The sequence below is a fragment of the Xyrauchen texanus genome, chromosome 18 (assembly GCF_025860055.1).
Source record: "Xyrauchen texanus isolate HMW12.3.18 chromosome 18, RBS_HiC_50CHRs, whole genome shotgun sequence".
In the NCBI taxonomy this organism is placed as follows: domain Eukaryota; kingdom Metazoa; phylum Chordata; class Actinopteri; order Cypriniformes; family Catostomidae; genus Xyrauchen; species Xyrauchen texanus.
The window spans coordinates 25,575,597-25,603,554 of NC_068293.1; the positions used below are offsets into that span (position 1 = coordinate 25,575,597).

General features: G+C 40.4%; 1 protein-coding gene, 1 long non-coding RNA gene and 1 pseudogene across 4 annotated transcripts; 1 reads left to right on the forward strand and 2 right to left on the reverse strand.

Annotated features, from left to right (window-relative positions):
* The first annotated feature begins 3,494 nt into the window (after positions 1-3,494).
* LOC127658807 (toll-like receptor 13) lies at positions 3,495-4,199 on the forward strand (annotated as a pseudogene).
* A 1,516-nt stretch (positions 4,200-5,715) lies between these two features.
* Positions 5,716-9,065, reverse strand: LOC127659188 (uncharacterized). 3 transcript variants are annotated; one of them, XR_007972505.1, is made up of 4 exons: positions 8,948-9,065; positions 7,932-8,154; positions 7,290-7,367; positions 5,716-7,181 (listed from the first exon to the last, which is right to left on the reverse strand). It is a non-coding gene; the product is annotated as an uncharacterized LOC127659188 (long non-coding RNA). The 3 variants fall into 3 exon arrangements; XR_007972504.1 differs by having other exon boundaries at positions 7,932-8,436; positions 8,948-9,060; XR_007972503.1 differs by having other exon boundaries at positions 7,932-9,054.
* An 8,314-nt stretch (positions 9,066-17,379) lies between these two features.
* Positions 17,380-27,474, reverse strand: poglut2 (protein O-glucosyltransferase 2). The gene is made up of 10 exons (XM_052148863.1): positions 27,042-27,474; positions 25,998-26,203; positions 25,667-25,872; positions 25,328-25,405; positions 24,719-24,891; positions 23,031-23,268; positions 22,673-22,882; positions 20,234-20,323; positions 18,959-19,063; positions 17,380-17,552 (listed from the first exon to the last, which is right to left on the reverse strand). The coding sequence occupies exons 1-10, from the start codon at positions 27,218-27,220 to the stop codon at positions 17,535-17,537; spliced, it is 1,503 nt and encodes a 500-aa protein (XP_052004823.1). The 5' UTR covers positions 27,221-27,474; the 3' UTR covers positions 17,380-17,534.
* Positions 27,475-27,958: the final 484 nt, after the last annotated feature.

Consider the following 27,958-nt stretch of genomic DNA (forward strand, 5'->3'; position numbering starts at 1 on the left):
AAAGTCGCAAGAGCACAATTGAGTCTGACAACATTAAGGGTAAGCAGAATTACACCTTGGAGAATCATGGCAAATGTACGCAGTTGTGATCTAGCGGTAAACTCATTCTCACTCAAATAATTCTGCACAATCAAAGAGTGTAGAGTTTAAGTCAACACCAAAACATAAATCCCTAAAGAAAACTGGATTGACTTTCCCACATTATAGAAGTTCTTTATATGATTATTTATTAACACAAACCTATACATTGTCTATGTATTGCCAAGTTTTGTTTTTTGTATTGTAGATTCAATTTGTGCATGGAATCAGGGGCGAAAATTTCATCAAAATGTTGGGGGGGGGACAATAAACATAACAATTCTCAAGAGCAATATTTGAAGGGGACCAATGGGGTTTTTTGTTGTTTCCCCGTTTGCATTTGTATTATTTTATTTCTTAAACAATTATTTAAAGAATATATCATTATATTATTTACAATACACATATTTTAATGATATTTTAGGGGGTCCTGACCCCCCGACCCCCCGTGATTTCCGCCTATGCATGGAATGATAAGAAACCATTCTAGCATTGAAATACACTGACTCTTCCACAAAACCCTTTGTCATTTTACATGTCATTTTAATCCTGTAGCTTTAAGGTTTTATTATAATTCCATAACATTTCATGATTGTGCCTTTAAACTTGACCCATTTAACGCAAGGTTGCTTATTTTATTGGGCTTGTTTTGTAACATGCATAAAAGAGATTGTTGTGATATAGTTCTTTTATCAGACTGGATATTTAATTGACCTGAACAATTATGTATTGCATCTGTGACAAATCTCCAATAGTCCTCTGAAAGGACAACAAATGTTTTTGATGACATTTCTCATTTAGCTGCATCCTTTAGAGATGATATGTTGAATGAAAACTTAAAATCTTTGAAGGATTTCATTTGTATTCAGATCTGCATGTAGGTATACTCTGGTTCCTGAAACTGAAGCCATGAAGATGGCTCTTATTTTCAGTCTTCATACTTCTTGTTGGTAAATGTCTTCTCTACAAAGATGTGGAAGAATTTCCTGTTAAAACAACATGTGCTGGAAAAACAAACACTGACTTTTGCTACCGCATATTTGACATCAAGAAGGATCTCTGTGGGCTTCCACCAGATTTAGTGAACATTTGCATCCAAATGGATCATGACATATCTTATGGTGCCTTGGCACCAGGTTCATTTTCCAACTTAGTTTCACTGGAATACCTTGAATTGCGGGGTGTTTTTCAGAGATCTCTCCAGAAGCCTTGACTAGTTTAGTATATGTAACTTCTTTAAAATTGTCTTTCTTGCGAGAAGGATGTTGTGAAGTAGCTGTTGATTTCAGTGGCTTTCCTTCGTTTACAAGTTAGTTTCTTTCATAATACAGTTTGGCATTAATGGCACCAAATGTCTTTGATACAATTCCTCATTTAAAAGAACTAAACATATTTAATGTGTGTTTGAAAGAGTTTCTGTGTCAACTTGCAAATTTGAAATCACTGTATAGGTTTCATCTTTGTGATCATGAGCAATACAGTCTTAAGTTCCCAAACTGTTCTTTTTTTCAACACCTCTGATGAATACTTATCCACTGTTACAATATTGAAAAGGTATATTTGGATGTACAATCAGTACAATATGTAGATGATGGAGCTTTGAAAGTGCTGGGGAATTTGTTTGTCCTGGAATTTGGGTTTAAAGCAGATTTAATCAGAAATCTTTTTTTAATTGGTGTAAATAAAATCCATTATTTGAAATTCATGGTGGACGTACTTAACCTTGACGAGTTGTGTAGAGCAGCAAAACTGTATTCTATTGAAAATATAGATGTTCATTATGCAGCTATTAACTTGCCACCTACATCTACCAATATCTGTGAAGATATTTGGTGCCAATATCCCTATATCTGTGAAGGGATTAAAGCCATTGTTCTCAGAAATGTGTCTGAATTAGATGAGATTGTAAACATTTTAGATTTACATTTGATCTTCCAGATTTTCAGCAACCTATCAGTATTTAATCTAATCAGTCATGTGCTCAGACCAAATTATTTCCAATCTATTTGTTTATCCTTTCCACATTCAGTCAATCAGCTATCCATTATGATTCTAAACTCAAATAACATAGGTAAAGTAATCTCCCTTCAATTTGAGTGTTTCACAAATCTTGAAACTCTGGAGTTAGTTGCAAGTAATGTTTCCATCATATATAATTTTGCTTTTATTGGATTAATCAAATTGACACATTTGAACCTCTGTAGCAACAAATTATATTTAATTTATCAAGACACAGTCAGTGGTCTAAATGGACTAATGTTACTAGATCTTCAAGAAAATCAATTAGTTCAAACTGAACCAAAATCTTTTGGACATCTTATTAACCTTTGTACACTTCTGTTGGGAGATCTGAACTTCCCACCTCACATGTCAATGATCAAGCTGCATTTATCTGATATATTTGGAATAATTGGAGTGAATCAAATATGGAGAGGTGGTATCCACCATCGTGTCCTTGAGCAAGGCTCTTAACTCTCGGTTGCTCCGGGGGTATTGTCCCTGTAATAAGTGCACTGTAAGTCGCTTTGAATAAAAGCATTTGCCAAATGCATAAATGTAAATAATTCCATATAATATACGTCACATGGTTCGAATCCCGGCCCGCTCTACCAACTGAGCCACAGCCGCCCCATGTGACCCACATGCCGAAGTGTTCTTGGGCAAGACACTGAACCCAAAGTTGCTCCCAATGGCAGACTAGCACCTTGCATGGCTGCTCTGCCGCCATCGGTGTATAAATGTGTGTGTGAATGGGTGAATGAGTCACGGTGTAAAGCACTTTGAATACAGTAAAGGTTAAAAAGGCGCTATATAAGTGCAGACAATTTACATGCTAATTAGTTAAGGTCATTATTGGAAGCAATACCTCACTGAATCAGAACTTAGACTTCCACATCAAAGGGCAATATGTGACTGTTGAGGATTGCAACAGTCCTATCTTGACATCTATAGTCACACTTCAGATAAATGCAGCATATGTAACCTGTGGAAAAGAATTAATTGGGAAATATGCTTGATCAGTTGTAAATCTGGAATTCAAATCAAAGTTCTCAGACAATATTGGAGATTTGGTAGTAATCAATGAGCTTGTTCATTTAAAAACCCTAAGACTGGAAAACATTGATTTGTCTAAACAGCCAAGCGTGGCATCAATGTTTCACAATCTGACAAAACTACGAACACTTACCCTGATGAACTGCAGAATATTATTTCTGGATGGAAGTCTGACCAAGGACTTAAATGCACTGACAGGTCTAGTGTAGACGCCACAAGAAAATGTTTTAATTCTTCAAAACTTTGTGGAACATCTCACTAGTTTAAAGTAATTCCATCGCCTGGGGTTGCATCTGGACTGTAGTTGTGATAATGCATGGCTTGCTTCATGGGTTAAGGACAACAGGCATGTTCAGGTTGCCATGTTCAAACTCACTATGAAAGAACTGCAGTGCCTGGCTGATAATGGAATTGACCATCTCAACTTCATTCGTTACGCCAATGAGAATTGCTCATTTGATATTGATTTTTGCTGTTTGTCTCCACTTCTGCTTTTTTGTATTTTTTTATGATTGCAGATTTAGCATATCAATGTGCAGGCCAATACATAGTGCCATTCTATCACATAGCCAGTGGATGGTTCTGAGGCATTGCATCTAAATGGTAAACAGCGGTACCGCTATGATATTTTTGTGTCCTACAGAAGTAAGGATGAGCGCTGGGTCATGGAAGAACTTCTGCCAAACTTAGAGTAGCGTGGCCCTCCATTCCTGTGTCTTTGTCTCCATAGCCGAGATTTCCGGTTGGGGGAAGACATTGTGGAAAACATTACAGACAGCATTATGCAAGTCGTCAAACTCTTTGCCTTGTCAGACACAATTACCTCCATAGTAACTGGTGTTCTTTGGAGATGCAGCTGGCCGCCTATCGGCCCCTGGTAGAACACAGGGATGTTCTTATCCTGGTGTTCCTTGAAAAAAAATCCATCTCGTTTGCTATCCTTCCATCAAAGATTGGCCCGGCTAGTCAAAAGTAGGACCTATCTCGACTGGCCATTGGACACTGATATGCATGAGGTATTCTGGCATGGACTGTGGTGTAAACTGAGCTCTAATAAAGATAAGTAGTCTTTGTTATTGTACATTGCATAGTTGCTTATAGCTTTAGAGTACCTTGACTCAGTATTAGAATTTCAAATTATGAAGGAAAAATGAATCGTAGTTAAGTCATGACAACGTTTGGTATAAATTTAAGGTTTCAAAATGAATATTGCAAGTTGGTAGTCTTGGTGGACTAGATCTTCTTACGCTGCTGCTGCAGAAGAGCAAGTTATAAGACTTGCTACTCCTATACACTGCTATCTAAATATACACAGCCTTGCAGAGTTCAGGGTTCTTACACCTTTTCCAAAGTCAAATCAAGTACTTTTAAAGCATTTTCAAGGTGTATTTTCAAGCTTTTCCAGCATCTTACATATTAAAATGTAAATGACATATTTACATACATATACATACTTCCTCGTCACATTAAATTTGGTTAATGTATCAAAATTCTGTTGTTATTTCATAATGTATTAACTAATATTAACATATTGTAGCGAATCAGCTCTATATTCTTCCACCATTAGGTAGCGAATCAGCTCTATGAAATATTAATAATCAATCATATGCAACCTGATGCAATTTTTGAGGCTCCAGTTGATCTTTGATGATACGGCCTTGACTGCCCATTCACCAAGATCCTCTGACTCTCACTGGTTCTCTCTCATCAAGACAACATCATCAAAGATCAACTGGAGCCTCAACAAATTGCATCAGGACAGTTTAATTCAAATGGGACATGCAAGTATCAAACTTAGTCTCATTATTTGATACATTAAGTATCCTTAACCCCTTTCTAAAAAGGGCGTGTCAGAACTAATATGATGGTTTGCTCAGGCTGTTGATCTGCTGAACTTCAAACAATGCTATAACTTCTTGCCTTCCTGTATTCTGCTTCAGCCCTCTTTCCCTTGGTAAACTGTATGAATGTATGTATATGTATGTTAGAGTAGTTTAAATGTTTAGTCTAGTTAATAAAGTCTTGTTCATGTCACATGTAAAGTTGTCTGTGTCTCAAGCTCATATCTAAAGTCACTAATCATAGATTTTGACTACTTGCTCTTAATACTTAGTAAGAAAGACATTTCCCATGCCCCGGAAATGTACCTTTCTATTAATTAATTAATTAATAACCAATATTGAGTGTTCACGGGATGAACCGAGTATTTGGTTGTAATGTTAATGTAGCTACATCAAGTTAACCCGATTAACTGATCCAAATATTCATAATCGATTATAACAAGTTATGATTGATTATTAATATTTCATAGAGCTGATTCGCTACAATATACAGTACAACTTTTAAAGTAAAAACAAAAAAGTATTTGTGTAGCTATTAAAGGAAATGTTCCAAGGAAAATGAAAAAAAAAAAAAAGTTTCTTTCATCCGCTGAACTAAAATTAAGGTTTTTAGAATAATTTCTCTGCTCTTTTGTTCCATACAATGCAAGTGAATCAAAAGTCAGCATGAAAGTAATCCATATGACTCCAGTGGTTAAATCAAATCAATGTCCATTTACTGGCCATTTTATAAAGTCAGGTACATTATACGGTATGCATTTATATTTTTTCTCCTTTTTTTACTTATACCATGCAGCATACATACAGGGCAAAATTCATACAAAGAATTCATTGGGTGAGATTAAATTAATTTGTCAATCCTGAATTAAAAAACATTATCTCTGCAGAAATTTGAAATTGCACTGCAATCTATCAGCATGTTCTCAAAGAAATTAAAAAGGCACTGAATAGGAAATATCAGAATCAGATCACAAAGAATTTCATTTAGATATTTCAAGAAATAGCATTTTCACACAATGATGTCAGATTTTGTGCTTAAGTTTGGATGTAAAAAAAAAAAAGAAGAATATTCTACCAACACAATAAACCACTAAAATCCAATGGATGCGAAAATATCATCAATGTCATCCTTGGGCATATTATTTAGTTTCTGTAAGAGAGTCCAATTTCCTTCCAATAGCTGCAGGATGATATGGCTACCGACAATCACCGACAATCACCCCCTCCACAAATCACCCCTCCACAAAAATATGCGACATTTCGCACAATTACACATTTTTAAACATCAATAAAAATTTCTTTATTTTGTTGTACCTGACACCTTCAGCTTCCAATCTTTCCATTCTCCGACACTTCAAGAGTAGAAAGGCGAGGTGCTTGCATTCTTGACAGAAACTACAGCTCCTGCACCAGTGCATCTCTTATTACAAGTGTGTAGATATGTTTCTGAAGGAGAAAACCTTCCTCATTGAGCTCAAGAACTTCCTCTTCTGACAGACTGCAACTTGGCTTGAGAAGTCCAATTTCACCCTTGGCTTGAGAAATATCATCTTCGAGGAAGATAAAGAAGTTATCAAAATAAGCAGTGTTATGAAAACAATGCAGTTTTTGCACACAGCATAATTTGTCATAAGAATTTAATATGAGTAGCTAGAGTAACCGTAACATATTAACTTCATGAACTTGTAGGCCAAATTCATGTTTGGGAGTTTTATAAGGTTGTCAAAGCACAACCTTCATGTCCAATCCGGAGGGAGAGGCTTCTAGAAGATTGTAATCAAATAGAAAAACATATCATATGCATGCATATAAAAACATAGTAAAAAACAAGTACAACGCGATATCCAAAATAACCTGGTCATTGCAGTAAAACTGCTGTACCCACTAGGTCCAGACTAGAGCCTTCATTGAGACCAGCAGCTAATATTGACATTATCTCTCTCTCTCTTCTACTACCTGATCCTCTTCCTCTCTGCTAATGAGAGAAGATTAGATTTTTTTCCCCCTTTTAAGATCTCTAAAGATTTTGTAGTGCCATCCTCCATCAGGAGGTCAGGATGTGAGAGGCACAGGACGTCTTTGAGGTCCCCGGGCAGGTTGAAGTCAGTCAGGTAGGCCATGGGCTGGGACGGAGCGACCTTCTGGAGGAACTTAGTGGATTTTTTTGTACATGGGCCAGAGGGCTCTCAGAATACCTTTGAAAAAACCCTAAATTAAAATAAAATGGTTTAATTTAATTAAGCAATAAGCCACAAATTGTAGTGGGCTATTTTGATTTTACCATGAGTACAGGGTGAGTATGGTCCATAAACTTACCAGAGACGACGGAGCATGCTGGTTATCACCACATTCAGCACAATAAATTCAGCCAGTGCAAGGTGCTGTCGTATCCATCTATTTGGGATGTGAAGGATCACAGCCATATGCAGTTCATTTGTTTTTCTATCACAACAACTTTTATACATTGTCTACCAATTTCTTTTATTCCCGGTTTTGGGCAAAAATATAAACCACTTTGTGCTTGCACAAAATCAAAGCCAACACAGTGCTCAACAAAAAGGATTTTTTTCTTATATTTATATTTTAGTAACATTTTATATACTGTATATATGAGAAAAATGTATGTTTATAATGGGCATTTTAAGTTCTTTACCAAAAACAAACAAACATAAAATACAAATGTATTAGGTTTTTAATTTTTCAATAAAACCTGGAAATTACATAGTTGACAGTAATGTAACATGACAGCTTTAAATTCATACTCACTTTTGCAGGAAAACAATGGCGCATGGTGCAAACCTTTTCTAACTAATTCTTCTATTTGCTTCTTGTGTACCTTAGCTGTGTGGGTTAGTGCTTCGTTGCCTAAAAATGATGCAATCCGTGCTAATGGAGTGGACCAATATCTTGCCAAACCTCAGTGATCATACAGGACATGGTTATGAACATTAAGGATACTGAAAAGCATGGGCACATCGTTTGAAGATTCGGGCTAAAAGGCTGGAGGTGCCAAGTACTTGGTAAGTTGTGTGTGTGGATCATGGAGAGTAGCATGAGCCTCCACAAGCTGCGAGTCTCTGCGGCGTCATGTACAGCGAGCCACGCAATAAGATGCGCGGATTGACAATCTCAGAAGAGGAGGTAACTGAGACTTGCCCTCCGCCACCCGGATTGGGACCTACTAAGTAATGGGAATTGGGCATTCCAAATTGGGAAGAAAAGGGATTTAAAAAAAAGTACAATAGGTTAAACCCTTGTGAGATGAGAAAATAATTTCAGATTATTTTAATAAAAATGATATGGTAACAGGGTTGCGCAAAGAAACAGGGTTGAATGGATACATTATTTTTGATTGTAGATCATGGCATAAATGTGACAAATAAATACTCTGGAGCACAGGAATGTTGTTTATTAATATTTGATATATCTTTTCAATGAAGGATCAACAGGTTGAGTAGGAATGCTAAAAAAAAAAGAAACATGTCATCAAGACCACAAACTGGATCTGATCAAATATTCAATGGACAAACATAAAAAATAGTCATATTACAGTAGGCTCACAATGCCAGTAGGCCTGGCATTAAAACTAATAAGCATTTCAAAAACAGTTAAAAACTTTCTGTATTTTTCTGCTCAACTTTCCTCAAATTATCCTGTAGTTTCTGCAACTCCCTTTTCAATTTTGCTTTGGCAGTCCTCTTTTTATTTTACTGTTCATTGTACAGATACAGTTCCTTTACTTAAATATATGTTTATGATCTGTGCTTACGCTAACTAAGACCATCTAAAGACATCAGAAGTTACAATATAAATCCATTATCCATTAATCCAATCCAAATAAAATAACATGAGCATAATTTCACATTAACCCATAAAGGCCCGAGTGTGAGCCATGGGTTCCCATCAGCAGCAGGGAAACAAATTTTTTTTTGTGTGCTTGTATCCATTTTCTTTCTATATGTATGGAAACGTACCCGTTGAAGCAGAAAATACAATCCGACTCTAATGAACAGAGCCTGGAAACGGAATATTCACTTTATTCCAGGGTTCCTGGATCATGTTTACAGTTGTCTGCCGGAGGAGAAAGCCAGCCAGTCATACACATGCTTACATGATTGCGTCATAGTTCTTAAAGGTACACGAGGCAATCGACTTCATTCAATTTCGCAATCATTTCTTGTTTTGTCCCACTATATAGATCAGTGGTTTGTCCAGAATTTTAGAGGAAACATTACATAACAGTTAACAAGATGCGGTATAGAAAGTTAATTAGTTGTTTTCAAGGTTCAGGCAAAAAAGATCAACATCTTCTTCCATTTACTCGTCATTATTATTATTATTATTATAAAAATGTACATCTTATTTGTGTATCCATGCAATCCTTTGTGAACTGATTTCCTCAGCACAGATTTAAACATCAATTTGAACTGGGCCCTGGACATCTGTAGCCTACTATATTAAAATGCAACCGGATCTGAGAATCAGATTCAAAATGTTGCAAAAACAACAAACAAACAAACTCAAATAGCAGAGTACCTTAATTCAGACGGCTCTTTTAACTGTAAGAGCTATATTTACAAAAATACATTTTAATCACATTACACATCTTTCTGATTAACAAAACCTTGCGGTTGAGGTTACTACATCATTGGGGCACGGGACAATACCCACATTCCCAGATGAAGTAAATCGTATCGGTTACCTAACGTAACCTCGGTTCTCTCTAGATGAGGGAACGAGTATTGCGTAAGCTAGCTTACGCTACGGGAAAGATTCATCTTTTCTGAGATATTGAAGCCAAAAAATTATCCTTAATTTTTGTATCCATTGTCAACGCAGTGCGGCAGCTGCAGACCTTGAGCGAGCTAGCTAGCGAGCTCATAGGTTGCTCTGCGGCAACTGCTGCAGCCTATAGACGAGCTTGGGCGAACTCGCATCCAATGAGAGGCGTCCGCGGCTCACTGCATCAAAGCCCGCCAAAATGGGCGTGACTAGAGTGCATATAAGCGTAGTTCGTAGGCTGGAACCCTGGTTTTCATTGACTGAAGCGAAAAGTCGCTCGTGGCGCGAAGCACGGCCGGCTACGCAATACTCGTTCCCTCATCTAGAGAGAACCGAGGTTACGTTAGGTAACCGATACGTTCTCTTACGAGAGGTTCTCTCAGTATATGCGTAAGCTAGCTTACGCTTACGGGAACCCATTGTCAACGCTATGCGTGCCAAGCATCCACTGTATGAGCCCCAGGGAATTAAGGGGGACCCGGAGGAGCCCTTATGAGTGGGGAAATAATATTTGGCCGGCAAGAATGCGGGTCATTGATTGTGTAATACATAAGCACATAGTAGGACCGGAACGACAGAGCGCCGGTGCCGGTCTGTGTGGAATGTGTCCCATCAGTGCAGCTCACCAGGGGAGCTGTAGCGTATTAAACCGCTAGTAGTTTTGCCTGCAGAGCGGGCACTTCCATATTGTAAAATCTGACAAAGGTGGAGGGGAAGTCCATCCCGCTGCCACACATATGTCGTGAATGGAAATTCCGCTGGACCATGCCCACGAGGATGCCATGCCTCTAGTGGAGTGAGCCCTAATGCCCAACGGGCATGGCAGGTCTTTTGACGCGTATGCAGCAGCAATAGCGTCCACTATCCATCTAGATAGTGTCTGTTTTGAGGCGGCGAGACCTTTGGTGCGCCCTCCGAACAAAACGAAAAGCTGCTCGGAGCGTCTGAAAGCAGCGGAGCGCGCAGTATACAATCTCAGTGCTCTGACCGGGCAAAGGAGATTGGCGTCGCGTTCGCTATCCGGTGCTGGCAGCGCCGATAGGGAAATGACCTGTGCTCTGAAAGGAGTACCGATCACCTTGGGAACATAGCCGTGTCTAGGCTTTAAAATGACCTTGGTGTCACTTGGTCCAAACTCAAGACACGCAGCGCTGACAGACAGCGCGTGAAGGTCTCCCACACGTTTGACTGATGACAGGGCTGTCAGAAAAACGGTTTTGAGTGAAAGGTATTTCAAATCCACGGATTGAAGTGGTTCGAAGGGGGGCTTTCATAGTTTCGAGAACTATAGAAAGATCCCAGATAGGAACCGATGGGGGCGCGGGGTTCATCCTTCTAGCTCCCCTGAGGAAGCGGATGACCAGCTCGTTTTTACCCCATGACTGGCCGTGCAGGGGTTCAGCGAACGCCGCAACGGCCGCCACATACACTTTGAGCGTGGATGGGGTCTGCCCTTATCCAGCAGCTCTTGTAGAAATACGAGCAGCGACGACACCCCACATGTCCGTGGGTCCAGGTCTCTGTCGGTGCACCATTTTGAGAACACAGACCATTTTGACGCATAGAGTCTTCTCGTGGAAGGGGCTCTAGCGTGTATGATGGTGTTTATTACTCCTTCTGGCAGAGCGACGGGTAGTCGCTGATCACCCACGCATGCAGCGCCCAGCTCTGGGTGGGGATGCCAGATTGTGCCGCGAGCTTGAGAGAGGAGATCTGCTCTCACTGGGATGGGCCACGGCGCTGTCAGTGACAGCTGCGTAAGCTCCGGAACCATGTCTGATTCTCCCAACGCGGGGCTATGAGGAGCACCGAGTGACGCCGTTTCCTGATCCTCTGCATTACCTGTGGCAATAGCGAGACGGGAGGGAAGGCGTAAGCGGGCGCCTGGGCCAGTCCTGGGCCAGCGGCCCTCGCTTTGAGAAAAATATTGGGCAGTGAGAGTTCTCTTTGGACGCAAAGAGGTCTATCTCTGCTCTGCCGAATAGGTGCCATAACGCCTGGACTGTTTGAGCGTGCAGGGACCATTCCCCTGGGGGAATATTGTCTCTGGACAGTCTGTCCGGGCCGTCGCTCAGGTGGCCTGGCACGCGCGTCGCCCTCAGCGAGCGCAGGTGGCACTGGGACCAACTCAGTATGCGTTTTGTCAGATGGAAGAGGTTCCTGGATCTGACACCGCCCTGACGGTTTAGGTAGGATACCACAGATCTGTTGTCCAAACGGACCAGGACGTGGTGACCCTGAATGACCGGAGAAAGCGCACGAGCGCGCACTCGACCGCTATCATTTCCAGACAATTTATGTGAAGGAGCTTTTCCTGAACTGACCATAGGCCGAAAACCGGAGAGCCCTCGCGAGACCGCGCCCCAACCCGTGTTGGACACGCCTGTCGAGATGACTTTTCGGCGAGATACAGCTCCCATTGTCACTCCCCGCTGATACCATTCGGCCACTGTCCAGGGCTGCAGAGCTGATATGCAGGTCTGAGTCACCTTGATGGGCTGGCGGCCTGTGGCCCAAGCCCGGCGAGACGCCGGGTGTTTAGCCAATGCTGAAGCGGGCGATGTGCAGTAAACCCAGCTTAAGTACTGCTGCGGCTGAGGCCATGTAACCTAGCACTCTCTGGAATTTCTTCAGAGGCGTGAGGCTGTTCATCTGAAAAGATGCGGCTAGTCGCTGAACACGGCGTGCGGCTGTGTAGATAAGCGAGCCGTCATTGCCACGGAGTCTAGTTCTATTCCCAGGAAGGAAATGGTCTGACTGGGCTGTAGTGAGCTCTTGGTCCAATTGACTGCAAGACCCAAACTGTTCAGATGGCTGAGGAGAACTGCTCTGTGAGACAGAAGCTCCATATGTGACTGAGCCATAATCAGCCAGTCGTCCAAATAGTTCAGAATTCGCAAACCCTGACTCCGCAGGGGTGCGAGCGCCAGCATCCATGCACTTCGTGAAAGTACGGGTGCTAAGGACAGGCCGAACGGAAGGACGGTGTATTGATAAACCTGGCCGTCGAGGCTAATCTCAAGAATGGCCTGTGACGGGATTTATCTGAATCTGAAAGTATGCATCTTTCAGATCGAGAGAAATAAACCAGTCCCCTGGCGCACATGCGCGAGGAGTTTCCTGATTGTAAGCATTTTGAACGGTCTTTTTGCAAGCACCTTGTTCAAAACCTTGAGATCTAATATGGGTCTGAGGCCGCCGTCTTTCTTGGGAACAAGAAAATAACGGCTGTAAAGCCCCGACTCGCTCAGAGAGGGTGGCACTTTTCTATGGCCCTTTTGCACAGAAGGCTTGCTATTTCTGAACGAAGCAAGCACACTGCTTCCGTGTTCACAGTGGTTTCGAGCCGCGCTCTGAAGCGAGGGGCGGCGATCGAACTGTAGCAAATAGCCCTGTTGTATTGTGCTTAACACCCACTTGGATATCCCTGGAATAGCTTCCCACGCTTTGAAGCGTAACGCTAGAGGGTGAATGGCCAATTCGCTCTGATTGCCACACACAGAGCTGAACAAAATGTGTGAGCTGCGTTTAGTGTGTTCATGCATGATTGCTCGCAGACAGCATGAACAGGCTGTTTTGTGAGTGACTTCCGATTGGAATGAATGGGGAAAGAGTCACATCTGTTACGTGATGCGAAAGCACGGGACTTACACACAGAGGAATGGTTGCTGGCCGTGTAACAGAGCGGGCAGAGAATGGGCGCACGCACGCATTTGTGGGCGCATTTATTGACTCTAGCGCCGAGCGGTTCGTGAACCGCTTTATGTGAGCGTGCTCTGGTGGGGACACGAGACATGCAGTGCTTGTGTGCAGAAGTGAACACTGGATTGTGGGCACATTTTCTACACATAGGGCTGGTCGTGTGACAGAGCGGGCAGAGAATGGGCGCACGCGACGCATTTGTGGGCTTTCATTGACTCATTGGCTCGAGCGGTTCAGTAATCGCTTTATGAGAGCGTGCTCTGATAGGGGCACGGGATGTGTTATGCTTGTGTGTAGGGGCGAACACTGGGTTGTGGGCACTTTTTCTACACATAAGACATGTTTGCTCTTTACAAGATTTATTTGGGTCGCCGTGAAAACGGCGTTTGAGTGCAGGCAAGCGGGCAGTGTCACCGGCTTGTTGGCTGCTAAATTCACCACTGTAGTAGCCTGAGAGAAGGGGACTGACAGGGGCAAAGCTTTGACGGTGGTCCGCCGCGGCGGACTGAGCCGTCGCTTGTTCAACACAGTTAGGAAGACTTCGGCTGCTCGGGTTTCAGCGTTACCTTAGATCGAGGCCCGCGAGGGGCGGCGGTCTGCGGCGGCTGTCTGAGCGCGATCGAGGGCGGCCGCCCTGTCGACGCTGAGAAGTCTGAGATTGTTGAACTGGGCGCTGTGAAGAGGCTCGTGCAGGAGGCTGATCACGTGAGCGGCCTGCAGAGGAGCTTAGCGCGACGCGGCAGGAAGCGGTTCATGGCTTGGGTGGCTTTCTGGACTTCTGAGAAGCGGTCAACAATGCCACTCACCGCGGAGCCGAAGAGACCGGTTGGAGAGAGCGGTGCGTTGAGGAACGTGGAGCGCTCTGCTTCTCCCATGTCGGCTAGTGTTAGCCATAAGTGTCTCTCGGTCACAGTCAGCGAGGCCATGCACTTCCCTAGAGCTTGGGCTGCAGCTTTGGTAGCGTGAAGGGCGAGGTCTGTCGCGTTTCGTAGATCAGTAACAGCCTCTGGGTGCCTGCCTTTCTCATCCCACTCCCGAAGAAGGTCTGCTTGTAGGATCTGTAAAACGGCCATTGAGTGCAGAGCAGATGCGGCTTGGCCGGCGGCGGAATAGGCGCGGCCAACATAGGCGGAAGTCGCTCTGCAGGCCTTAGACGGGAGCACAGGCTTGGAACGCCATCTCGCGGAGGGCGGACAAAGGTGTGCTGCTACCGAGGTCCTCGACCGGGGGATGGAGGAGTAGCCTCTCAGTGGCGCCGTCCACCGACGCGAGAGAGGTGGAGACGTGTGAACGGGTCCTGGCTGAAAAAGGAGCGTTCCACGACTTTGCAAGCTCCGTATGTAATTCCGGCAGGAAGGGAGCGCCCGGGCCGCGGGTGTAGAGCGGTGATGGCTTTGAAGAAAGCAGCCGTCGAGTCTGTTGGGTGCCTGCTCAGGGGCGGTGACCACTCGAGCCCGAGGCGGTCGACGGCCTGTGTGAGGAGGCGTGTTAACTCCCCTTCGACTCCGGCGCGGGTCCTGCTGGATTCCTGGGCTGAGGAGGAGGCTTGGAAGCCTGTCCACTCCTCGCTGTCCGAAGCCATGATGGAACAGCGGCCCTTATCCTCTGCTTCGTCATCCGAGATGGCAGCAGTGCGGCCGCTCGTCGGCAACTGCACGTCCCGGGGGGGCGGGGAGGGTGAAAGCGATGCTCGAGGGAGAGGCTCCGGCGAGGCAGTCGCTTCAACCACAGTTTCCGGCAGCCTTTGTGAGCGGCGCTTCTTCCTGCGCGGCTGAGGGTAAGGCGGCGCGACGGTTTCTGCTTTGACCGCTTCGAGTCGAGCCCGCAGGGTCGACATCGGTAGCTCCTCGCAGAAATCGCATCCGCCCTCAGTGAGGGCGAGCTCTGCATGCCCCAGTCCCAGGCAGAGAGCGCAGATGATGTGGCGGTCTCCTGTGCTGAGAAGGGCGCGACATGAGGCGCAAGTGGAGCGAGGCATCTTGAAAAAGACGCTCGTACTCTTTTGTGAATAGTTCGTGAGAACTAGCTTGCTGAATAAAAGGATACGTCGTGGGATGGCGTAGCTCGCAGGATGGCTGAAGGTGGCTGAGACGGCCGGCTTCTTCTAGCGCTGTCCACGCTTGCTAGATGCCCCTCGAACGGCGACGCGGCTTCCAGGTCAGCGATGCGGAGAGCTTCGCTGAAGAGATGAAAATCAGGGTTCCAGCCTACGAACTACGCTTATATGCACTCTAGTCACGCCCATTTTGGCGGGCTTTGATGCAGTGAGCGCGCGGACGCCTCTCATTGGATGCGAGTTCGCCCAAGCTCGTCTATAGGCTGCAGCAGTTGCCGCAGAGCAACCTATGAGCTCGCTAGCTAGCTCGCTCAAGGTCTGCAGCTGCCGCACTGCGTTGACAATGGATACAAAAATTAAGGATAATTTTTTGGCTTCAATATCTCAGAAAAGATGAATCTTTCCCGTAGCGTAAGCTAGCTTACGCAATACGAGAGAACCTCTCGTAAGAGAACCAGGATATATTCATACTACTCACCTGCACACATAAAACATGTACTTTGTTTTTTTTAGTTTTTTTTTACCGTCCGAGAAGTGTGTTATTCTTTAAATGCAGTGCATGCTCTGGCATGTGAGAAAGAGAGAGAGAGAGAGAGAGAGAGAGAGAGAGAGAGAGAGCGAGAGAGAGAGAGCGAGCGATCAATGCTTAAAGTTTTAACAAAACAAAAAGTGTTATATTGTTTATGCTGACTCGGCTACTTTATTACATACTACGCAGTTTAGAACAATGCAAACGGTTTATTGTTTTAGTGTGAACAACCTCTGAAAACTGAAGAGTATGTATGGTGTCTTCAATGATCACTTTGGGTCTCTCACAGGGTGGGAACGCCAGCGGATGCATCGATGTGCATATAAAACATGTTGTTAACACCACCATCTATTGAAAAAGAGTATCTGCACAACAAAAAATCTGAAAGCATCCTCACAAAACAGAGGCCACAAAGTATTAGGATACTTACGCCATACTGAAAAATGCATAAATGTCATTGTATTAGACAATTTGTCTTTTTAGACTTCGATTACACAAGTTTAAAGCTCACAAATGCATATTTTTTTCAATAAGGTTCCATTTGTTAGCATTAGTTACCAACATATGGTAACATGAACTAACAATGAACAATCATTTTACAGCATTTGAAATATTGGTTAAAGTAAATTTTAATACATCAATTATCATATACAACATTTTTTAAAACAAAAGTGAATATTAATATTAATAAATTCTGTAAAAACATATTGTTCATGATACCTAATGCATTAACCAAGGTTTATAAAATAGAACCAAATTAAAGAACCTCAAGAAAGAAAGAAAAATCTGCAATGCGTAACCAAAAATGCTGTATACGTACATTCTTCCTTCTGACTTCATGTTAGGTGATTTAAATGAAAAAACATCTACTAAATGACTAAAATGACTTAAAAATGCATTCCAGAAGGCCTCTTTGTTCTAAAGATGCAATCCCCAATTTTTCTGAGTGTGAGTTTGTGTGTTTTTGGGTCTAACAGCAAATTAATGTACCGGTACTATAACTAGAGGTATTATGGTAGATTATAATTACACTTAATGCATATTATTATACTTTAATGTGCAAATACAATTTTGCAATATGTAAAGTCTAGTCTGAGATTTCAAAGTTATAGGCAAGCCCATCTATCATATTTCACAAACAAATACAGCCCTACACCAATCTTTCTGTTGCAATACAACAGATTTATGGGGATGCTTGGGAGGTGAAAAACACAGAATACTGGAAGCAAATCAAAGATGAAACATTTCTAGCAGAAGACACATCTGTTTTATAAAAGATATATAAAAAGTTATATAATACAGAATTGATATAAACCAGGCAGACAAGAGGTTAGAAATAATAACCATTTTTAATACAAAAAGAGAAACATACAGTCAAGACATTGCAGTTATACAACATTTGAAGCAATAAGTATGTGCCCTTAGGAGCATTTTCTGGTGCAAATCCATCGAAATATGATGGCTGCTGTTTTAAAATGAAGTTTGTGGTCTCTCACAGCTCATCTTTGGCCTATGCAAAAACAAAACAAACAATTAGAAGTGTTTAATCTGATCCAGGGCTAGTGTGATATGTTTTTCTGTGGGTTTGAACCACAAGGAATTCTACAGTATCATGTAATTGTTTTATCAGAATAATTTGAAGATAAATCCTAGTCATATGATGGCATAATGCCCTCATAAAAACAGTTTGTGTGCTTTAAACCCTTGTGTGTCAATTTAAAAAAAAGTCCCTCAGTCTGTCAAAAACCTGCCATAATAATATTATATATTAATATTGTTTTCCACTTTCAATTAGTAAATTTTTTTTAACCAACATCAGTCCTGATCATAACTACCAAATATGAATTAATTTTAAGGAGTTTAACCCTTTAAATGCCAGTTTGTTACATAATGCCACTGTTGTTTTTACACACAAACTTGTCAATACACACATATACACTCAGACATCCATACCAACACACTCACACAATTTTAGCTGCATAATTTATTCATTTATTATTGGCCTGCAGTGCTCTATAATACAGCAAACAGAAAATAGGGGAAAAAAAAGCATGTAATTGCTATATAGGCTAAACATGAGAAAAATGTCGCCATCTGGTGGAAAATATAAAAAAATAAAATAAATTTGAAGCCTGGGCTCCAGAATGGAAGCATAATATCACAGAATTCATGATTTTATGCTTTAATGCCACTGTGATCAAATATTGCCGTTTAATGGGTTTCAATGGGGACATTTTTGTCCTTAAGGTCCTGATTGTAACTATTTTGTGTACATAGTGTATTATAGATGTATTATAGGAACTGAGGTTGAAAAATCTAAATTCCCCAAAAAATATTCACCTTTGGCAAAGATTATGCCATTGGCACTAACAGTGCCAATGGCATAATCGAAAACAACTCGTCCTGAATGTCCTGAAGGTCGCACAAGGGTTAAATTATACTAAATCTATAAGACACTGAATTAAATCAAATGTTTGTATTGGTACAGCCTTAAAACATATGGTGGTAAACCATTCCCTTTCCTATAATTTAGAGGGTCAGGTCAGATGATTATTACTTGCTATCTGGATCTTTCCTGTTATCCAGTACATTTTCATGTCCACCTCATGTCTTCATTTAATGGTAAAAATAAAAAATATATATGTTCTTTTCTTGAATTAAAATGAAAGGATCAATGACTGACAGCTAAAGATCAAATTTACATGCATCACTCTGAAAATATGATGTAACACTGTAACACATCTGTTTATCCTTTAATACTTAAGATCCTTTTAAATGACCAACATGACTAAATTAATTTGATGGAATCCAGGTACTGAGCTAAAATTAGGGTAAAGTTAAAAAATATGTCTCACAATTAATATGTACATTCAAGTAATTTAATTTAATAACCAAAGCAGACATGCGCACACACACCTTATTTCTTGCACAGTAACATGGGAACAGTTCATCCTTCGGCTGCTCCACCAGCTCCATGCCATCTCGAACCTTGGGCTCAGTGACCTGCAGTTCAGCATACCTCTAAACACACAAACAGAGCTGGATTACATTTACATTTATTCATGTGGCAGAGCCTTTTATCCAAAGCAACTTACAAAAGAGGAAAACATAAGCAAATCATCTTAAGGAGACAGTGCAGAAATTTCAATGAGAATTTTACTGGATAGTAAAATCCTTTTAATAAAACTGAAGTGGAGACAGACGAAACATTGCTGTTGTTTTTAAATTAATAAAAAGGGAATATTTAAACTGTGTGGATCCACATTTATTTCAATGCTTTTTGCCTTGATCCAGCACCTGTTGTAGAAGTATTGGATGTGCATGCATTTTCCTCCTTTTGTAAAAGTCTTTTAAAATATATATTTACTTCTGAACAATACAAAATAAAAGGTTTTGTTATTTTACTTATATTTCACAATGCTCAACTTGTAAACACATGTGCAAATTAAAGTTTACACGTACATTTTTAACTGTGCCACAATTCAAAACACAATTAGCATAACAGTAAAAATGTTTCTTTATCTGCAAAAAGAATCAAATAAAATTCAAGTAGCCACTTTTGGTTTATGGCTGAGAAGTTCTATGAGGTCAGAGCATGTGTTTAAAGATTAAAAGTTTGCTGCCTGTAGTTATGAAATATCATAAAGCACCTAGGTTCATGACCTCAGGGGTACTTGTGCTTCATGACAGAAAAGTTGCCACAATTTACATCTACATCACACTTACATATTTTTGTATTTGTTTTATTTTGTTAGTTCACAGTTCACAGTGTGTTAAAGCAAAGGAGAAATTAAAACATAGTGCATAGCGCAAAAGCGGCTGTTAGTTAAGAAGTAGTAAAATACATTTATTGAGATTTCTCAGGAACACAGACATTAAAATAACAACTGAGTGCGAGTGTGATGTGCAGATGGTAAGGAATGCATTATCTGATCTTTGCCTCTTGTGTCCTTGAGCACATCACATAAAACTTGGATGAAGATGGAAGATCAAGATAGGATAAGATATACACACTGATAAGCACGGAGAAACACAGAATGTGAACAGAAAAACAAACAAAACAAAAAAGTTGCAAGCAAAAAACGAAGCCAGAAAACTAAAAATCTATGGCATCAGAAAAACAGTTCCTGTGTAGTCACCGCCACAATGAACACACCAGAAAACTAAACAGAAGAAAGTAAGAAAATGTACCTGGAAGAGTTTGAAGTAGTAACAGAAAATATTGTCACCCATCAGATGGGTTCGGGCAAACTGCTGACCTGCCAGGGCGATTTTCTTCGCCTATAAGATGAGAGAGAGAGAGTGAGAGGCGGCAGACTCCTGATGTTTTATTTTAACACTATGATGGACCCCTGTGGCATTTGTACTATTTACTGCCTCAGTCATTATGCAGAGTTTGCATTTGTAAATTTGACTAAGAACTCGTTAACCCAAGCCTCAAAATGCTGAATTACAGCCCCATCATAAGCTGTTTTATGAAAGCAATAAGCCACTCACAGTGATTATACCATAATTAAAGGAGTTTTAGGCTCTCATCTTTCTGTCATGCTTAAGAATGAGGTCAAATCATTCTAATGCATAACAACTGGCAATAACTGGTCAAGGTTTTTTTTTTCTTTTTTTCAAACTTTTTGATGCCACCACTTTTACTAAAATATAAAAAGGCAGGCATATAATTTCATGAATAAATAGCAATATACACTGTGATTTTTCTTTCTACCAACTTTGAGTTAAAGGGTTAGTTCACCCAAAAATGACAATTCTCATTGATCACCCTCTCATCAAACTCACCCTCTTGATATCACCGGTGTGTATGGCTTTCTTTCTTCACCAGAACAATAGAAAAATATCTTAGCTCAGTGAGTTAAAATGCAAGTGTATCGTGATTTGACTTTTGAAGCTACATAAAGAACAGAGAGTCAGCATAAATGTCATCCATACGACTCCGGACGCAATGGTTCATAGTTCAATAATTAAGTACATTTTATCTTTTTCGCACCAAAAGTGATTGCACATTAGAAGACGTTAATTTAGCCACTGGATTCATATGGATGACGTTTATTTAGCCTACAGTCAACAGTATGCTGACTGTTAGTTCTTTTTTTCAGCTTCAAAAGGTCCGTGTGGAATATCATAAGGGTGAGTAAATGATGAGAGAATTTTAGTTTTTGGGTGAACTACCCCTTTAACCTTAAGAAAAAAACAACAATACAATTGAAATCCATTTCTTTACAAACCAAAATGAATCAGTAGTAATAATACCAAATAATCATTTTATTGTTTTCCTCTGAAATTTTCCAAGTACCCTCTAGCAAACCCAGCCGTAGTAATCATATTTTGTGTTTACATGAAAACTTGTGTCCAGTTGAAGTCAGGTTTTTACATACACAATATAGCTAAATACATTTAAACTCAGTTTTTCATAATTCCTGACATTTAATTGAAGAGAACATTCCCTGTCTTAGATTAGTTAGGATAACTACTTTATTTTAATAATGTTTAAATGTATTAACTTGGGTCAAACATTTTGGGTAGTCTTCCACAAGCTTCTCACAATAAGTTGTTTGAATTTTGGCCCATTCCTCCAGACAGAACTGGTGTTACCGTGTCAGGTTTGTAGGCCTCTTTGCTCGCACAGGCTTTTTCAGTTCTGACCACACCTCTGATTGAAGTCAGGGCTTAGTGATGGCCAATCCAATACCTTGACTTTTTTTGTCCTTCAGCCATTTTGACACAAATTTGTAGGTATGCTTGGGGTTATTGTCCTTTTGTAAAACCTGTTTGCGACCGAGCTTTAACTTCCTGGCTGATGCTGTGAGATGTTGCTTCAAAATATCCACATAATTTTCCTTCTTCACGATGCCATCTATTTTGTGAAGTGCACCAGTACCTCCTGCAGCAAAGCACCCCCACAACATGATGCTGCTGCCGCCCCCATGCTTTGCTGTTGGGATGGTGTTCTTTGGCTTGCAAGCCTCATCCTTTTTCCTCCAAACATAACGATGGTCATTATGGACACATTTTTGTTTCATAAGATCAGAGGGCATTTCTCCAAAAAGTAAGATCTTTGTCCCTATGTGCACTTGCAAACTGTAGTCTGGCTTTTTAATGGTTGTTTTAGAGCAGTGGCTTCTTCCTTGCAGAGAAACCTTTTAGGTTATGTCGATTTAGGAATCCTTTTACTGTAGATACTTGTCTACTTGTTTCCTCTAGCATCTTCACTTTGCTGTTGTTCTAGGATTGATTTGCACTTTTTGCACCAAACTATGTTCATCTCTAGAAGACAGAATGTGTCTCCTTCCTGAGCTGTATGATGGCAAGGTGTTTATACTTACATACTATTGTTTGTACAGATGATTTGCTCCCAAGGATGAACCAGACTTGTGGGGGTCCACAATTTTTTTTTCTGAGGTCTTGGCTGATTTCAAGTAAAGAAGCACTGAGTTCGAAGGTAGGCCTTAAAATACATCCACAGGTACACCTCCAGTTGACTCTAATCAGAAGCTAACTGGCTAATTTACATTATTTTCTGGAGTTTTCCCAAGCTGCTTAAAGGCACCGTTAACTTAAGTGTATGTAAACTTCTGACTTCAACTGTATGTTTGTGTGCATGTATGGGGATGTATGTACCTCCTCATCATGGTCTTTAGCCCACTGGATCTTCTCCAGGAGATCACTGAGGTCAGCTCTGAAAGGGATGTAATGCACCCATGGTTGAAGTTTATTGTAAAAATGCTCATAATAAATGGAGTCATGTTTAAACACAACACTGTCTCCAGCGAGCAGATAGGGTAGTCTGTATGCTGCTACAGTCCCATCTACATTTATCTGGTACTTGTACTGTAAAAAAAAACAAAAGAATAACAATCAGCATTAATCCCATTAAAATGCACTTAAACTCTACTCCTAAAGAAAAGTTTTATTCTACATAATGGTGGTTCCCCCTCATCCGAACTAATTTTGTGCAATAAATTCAACCGTACCTCACCTTAAAGAAGTCGAAAAAGGACACATGTTTGACTAGGGGCCCATAAAGGCTCTCATTGTGTTGGAAAAAGAAGAAGTTGGTAAAGGCAGCATCGAGCATGGCAGAGTTCGCCCGAGCCAATTTAACCAGCTCCAGACGCTCTTTCCTGCTGTCTCGCCCCCTCCAGAAGGCTTTACTCCTCTTCTGCTCCCATACTGGACCTGTGTGTCCCTGAACAGACATCATGTCCAGACTCACTCTGCACATTACAAATGATCAAAGTAAGAATGAGTACTAATGTGTTCACAAACATAAGAGGACAAAATATATTTTAATCAAAAAGTAACCAAAAGTAATAACAAATAATATGTGGTTTAGCACATTAGTCAGCGTTATGGATAATTTCTTGTTCTTTTTAATGGATTAAACAAATAACTTATTTGTAAAGACAAATTATTAATACTTATTTAAACAGTAATGCCAGTACAAAACACAAGTGGGTGTGGGAGTGTTTGCACAATATGTCGGGTTATGCATGCATATTGTGAGTGCATTGTATATTAATGAAGTGGTCATTTGCTATTTTCCTGAGAAAGGGGTCATTACATGAAGACGTTTCAAAAGCACGTCTGTATTCAGAGTAAAGTCTAAATTCAGTTCCTACATTTGCAGTTTGGAGATTCCACCAGCAAGTGGTAAGAATGTTCAAACTCTGAAAATATAGTGGAACATCAAATTATATCCCTGAAAAACACAATTGTAGCGTTTTATGAAACAAAGAAACAAAACTTAATGTGATTTGTTTTAAACTATCTATACAGTAGGTCATGGTTTATTTTTAAATTGTTAATATTGTTTTCTTTATATTTACAATTGTATTTATGATATAATTTGTATTGGTATTTTTCCAAATGTTGTTGTAGAGTGATTTTTAAGTCACTGCAGAAGGTGCCGGTGAAAATAGTTCAAGAGGGTAATATGTTTGGATTTGATTATGAATTTTTTTTTATTTTGTTTGAAGTGTAATTTGAATTTAGAAATATTTCTAATAAATTTTGTATGAAATCAAAATTGAATGGTAGAAGTGAAGTGCGTGGCAATGCAATCACTGTTAATACTAGCCATGATTTGTGAGTCTGTGGATGGAAAATTATCCAGGTCCAGACGAGAACAAAATTTTCCATGCATATTAAAGGAGCATGTTATAGAAATATGCCTGACATTCGACAAGGACGCAGCAAATGCACAAAAGAACACAAGTCTATTTTTCTATTCTTCTAATTAATTTCATAGACTCCATTTATACTACTGACTTCTTATGAATTTGCCATCTATGTTTATTATTCCCTGATGCTCAACAGGGAATGGACTATATAATAGGATTCAGATGATGCGATAAACGGAGAAGAATCTCTGAATTAAATTACACTTGACACAGTCCATTAGTGATTTGAGCTCGCGATCTTGCCAAACACACTTGTGCCTAGACTTAGCACTTACTTGCACAAAAGTACCAAAAATTCATGCCTATGCCGAACGACTATGCATTTACCAATTAAAAATTTCTCAAAAATTATATATTATGTATGACATCAAACATAAAAAATTATGTTACACATTATTATATAATGATATTTATAAACAAATGTACATTACATTCTATGTAAATCCTTAAAAATTGGTTTTATATGTTGATTCAGTTCCTTTACCTGCCCATGGTCTCCAATACAGATTCAGTGAGGTCATAAGTCGGCATGACGATGTCCTGTGTGTCATTGGATCCACACCATGAAAATATCGGGCTGGGATTCCCAGGGGGCCGCCTCTTCTCCAGGGGCCAATCCCCCAAATTCACAAAAAACTCAATGTCTGGAAGCCTAACCTGATCATGCAAATGACAACAAAAACTGTACTTAAATTACTTAATTTAACTATAATTATTTAATTTTAAGAATTTAATGAGAACTGCTGAGCCAACATAACTGAATAAAAAACAGTCTTATTTTCAGTAATACTTGCATCACATTTTGCTCTGGCTGCATTGGGAAAATAATGCAAACCAATAAACATAATGGTTCTGTATGAACTGAAAACTTTGTTACTTACTGGTATGTAACTGTTAAACACTCATCAAATTCAACACAATCAAATCGAATATAATTATCACTGTGTTATAGTGCCATCTACTGGTTAAAAATGGAACATGACTGGCTCCATACTTGGATTGTTTATTAATAACATTATATTAATCATTATTGCATAAAAAACGCTCAAAAACATTTGTAGTGGCTGTAGCTGTGATTTTGGCAAATACTCACTTTCCGTGTGAAAGAGAGAAGAAAGGCATCCATGAAGATCCTGAATCCAACATGTTCTCCATGTGTTTTGATATAGACCTAACAGTGAATACATAGTTAATTAACACACATTAGTCTTGCAAACTACATTAAAGTTTTTCTTTCTTTGTATGACTTGTGGGACTAAAAATACTGTGCTCGTTAAAAGTTAAAGGACATATTCAATCATATATGTCAAAAGTACTACATTTCTTTAGGTGCAAAACTTTTTAATTTTTTTCTCGGTAGAATGTGATGTGTGAACAGAGAAAATGAGTCAACTGGGAAACAGTGATAAGGATGCAGAATTTGTTTGTATACCTGGTTGTTTTTGATGGTGTAGTGGCACAGACTATGCCTCATCCCGAAGCGCTGAAGGATCTCTTGGGCATTACGGTCTGGGTCCACAGTGGGGAAGACAGATAAATCACTCTCTATCTGTGAGAAAGAGGCAGGGCAATGCATGTTCTTCTCCCATACTGCACCACTGGGCTCAGGGCAATCACATGATTCATGATAAACTGCACCTGGATAGTGAGAGACTGGATAGTTAAATAAAGGTCTGGAAAGGGTCTCCACAGAATGAGATGAATGTCATCCTCCAGTCTTCACCTGTATGGATCTGAATGATTAAACTGGACTTGGTTCTTACCTCGAAGCACATATGGTGACTTTCCCACAGGTTTGTCATTCAACAGAACCTGAATATGCAGATCTGTGTAACTAGCATACATGCGGTACCGAACCAGAAAAGATCCATCGTTCCGGTCTAAAACCTGCATCCAGATTCTGGCATACGGATCCGTTGGAGATGTAATCTTCACTTCAAATGTCTTCTCTCCAGGAGAAGTTGTGAAACTGTATATGGGGAGATGAAAACAAAAACAGAATGCATATTAGTCATGTTTGTTTGATAGACAGAGACAAATTGACAGTTGGAGACAGACAGATAGATCAATCAATCTGGCCCAGGTCAGGTACATGAAAATCATGAATAGCAGAGGGAGAGAGTTTAACATTTGTGTCAGTGAGTAAACTGATCCCTAAATGTAAACACGTGTAATGCAACCCTATAGAACTTGTGCAGAAATTAGACACTTTTACCGCCTTGAAAATCAAAGAATGACCTGACCGGGGAATTCACTGGCATGGAATGTAAAGGTTTCTTGTTAAAAATAGTTTCACCTATCACAGAAGATGGTGTCTTTTACAATATGCTCAAGAGACAAACACAGAGCTACGAAAGACTGAGAAAATACAGACTAATTACTACTAATGCTTGTGTTCAATGCTTTTTTCAAGGCAATTATAATACACAATCCACCTGTATCAACACTCTTAAAAATAAAGGTTCTTCAATGGTTCACAGAAGTACCTTTAGGTTCAGCAAAGAACTGTTTTCTGATAAAGAACCATTTTCATTGTATAGGGTTCCTGAACTGGCTATAGGGTTCATTGGGTTCTTCAGATCAGTGTATTGGCTTATAGGTTCTAGCAGCAGCACATAGATACATAGTTAGTTTTCTGAAGAGCCAGAAAACAAAGTTCTCATATGGCATCAGGCTGCAAAGCCCTTTTTGACACTATTTGGAGACTTTATTTTAAGAATGAACCTGAGGTTATGTGTCTTGATCATGGGTTTGGACCTACAACCTTTTAGATGCCACGCATCCCAATTCCAACTGGACTCACTCACTTTTTCCCGGTGGTGTCCACTGTCTGTATGAAGAAGTATCTAGCCGGGAGGACAATGTTTGTCTCCAGTCCAGGACCCCAGATGAGAGTTTTCACCGCGCTGGGCGCTGACGCTGCCTTTGATCTCCGCGTCAGAACAATGATACAAAGTATCAAGGGCAGCAAAAGTTTTCTCAACATTTCCACAGATAGTGGGCGAACTCTAGAGAACGCTACTCGATATATTCGTGTGCTTCAAATAATCGTACTGCAGTATGCGTTCACGTCTATTCAACGCATCAGAATGGCTACGCTTTTAAAACCTAAATAAAACATCGCATAAAACATTGATTATACACTTCACCGTATACTCACATTCACAGCAATACTACTGTGCAATACTAGTGGTTGAACGTGAACTAATAGTCATAGACCCTTAAGAGAAAAAAATCTGTGCTCCAAAGCTTAAGCACTCATGTGATAGGTTGCTTGCACAACGTGCGTACTGATGACATAGTTAAGTGAAAGCTGATTGGATGTCTTATGGGAAGAGGAAAGACGCTCATGAATGCTCTGCGCTTCAGGGCAATGAGGGCATTTTGTGCACAGTACAGTCAGCTGATGATAAACCTCACTCATACTATTTATTTGGAATCTTGTTTTTTAGGCATCCGGTGTGACTCTTGTAAAGATGTATAGGCTGTCGTATTTTTCTCCTGAAAGCTGCCGCGTCTTCTTGTCTAGCCTATTCTTACAGGCGTTACCACATATTTTCTTTTCAATTCAATACCAGTACTTTTAGGCCAGTATCGCCGATATTGATACCAATACCGATACCTCTAATGAATATAATTGTTACGAATCCTTTGGATAAAATTAGTAGCCTAACTTAAATTATTACTTACATTTGTTATATATTAAATTAAATACTTCAATAAG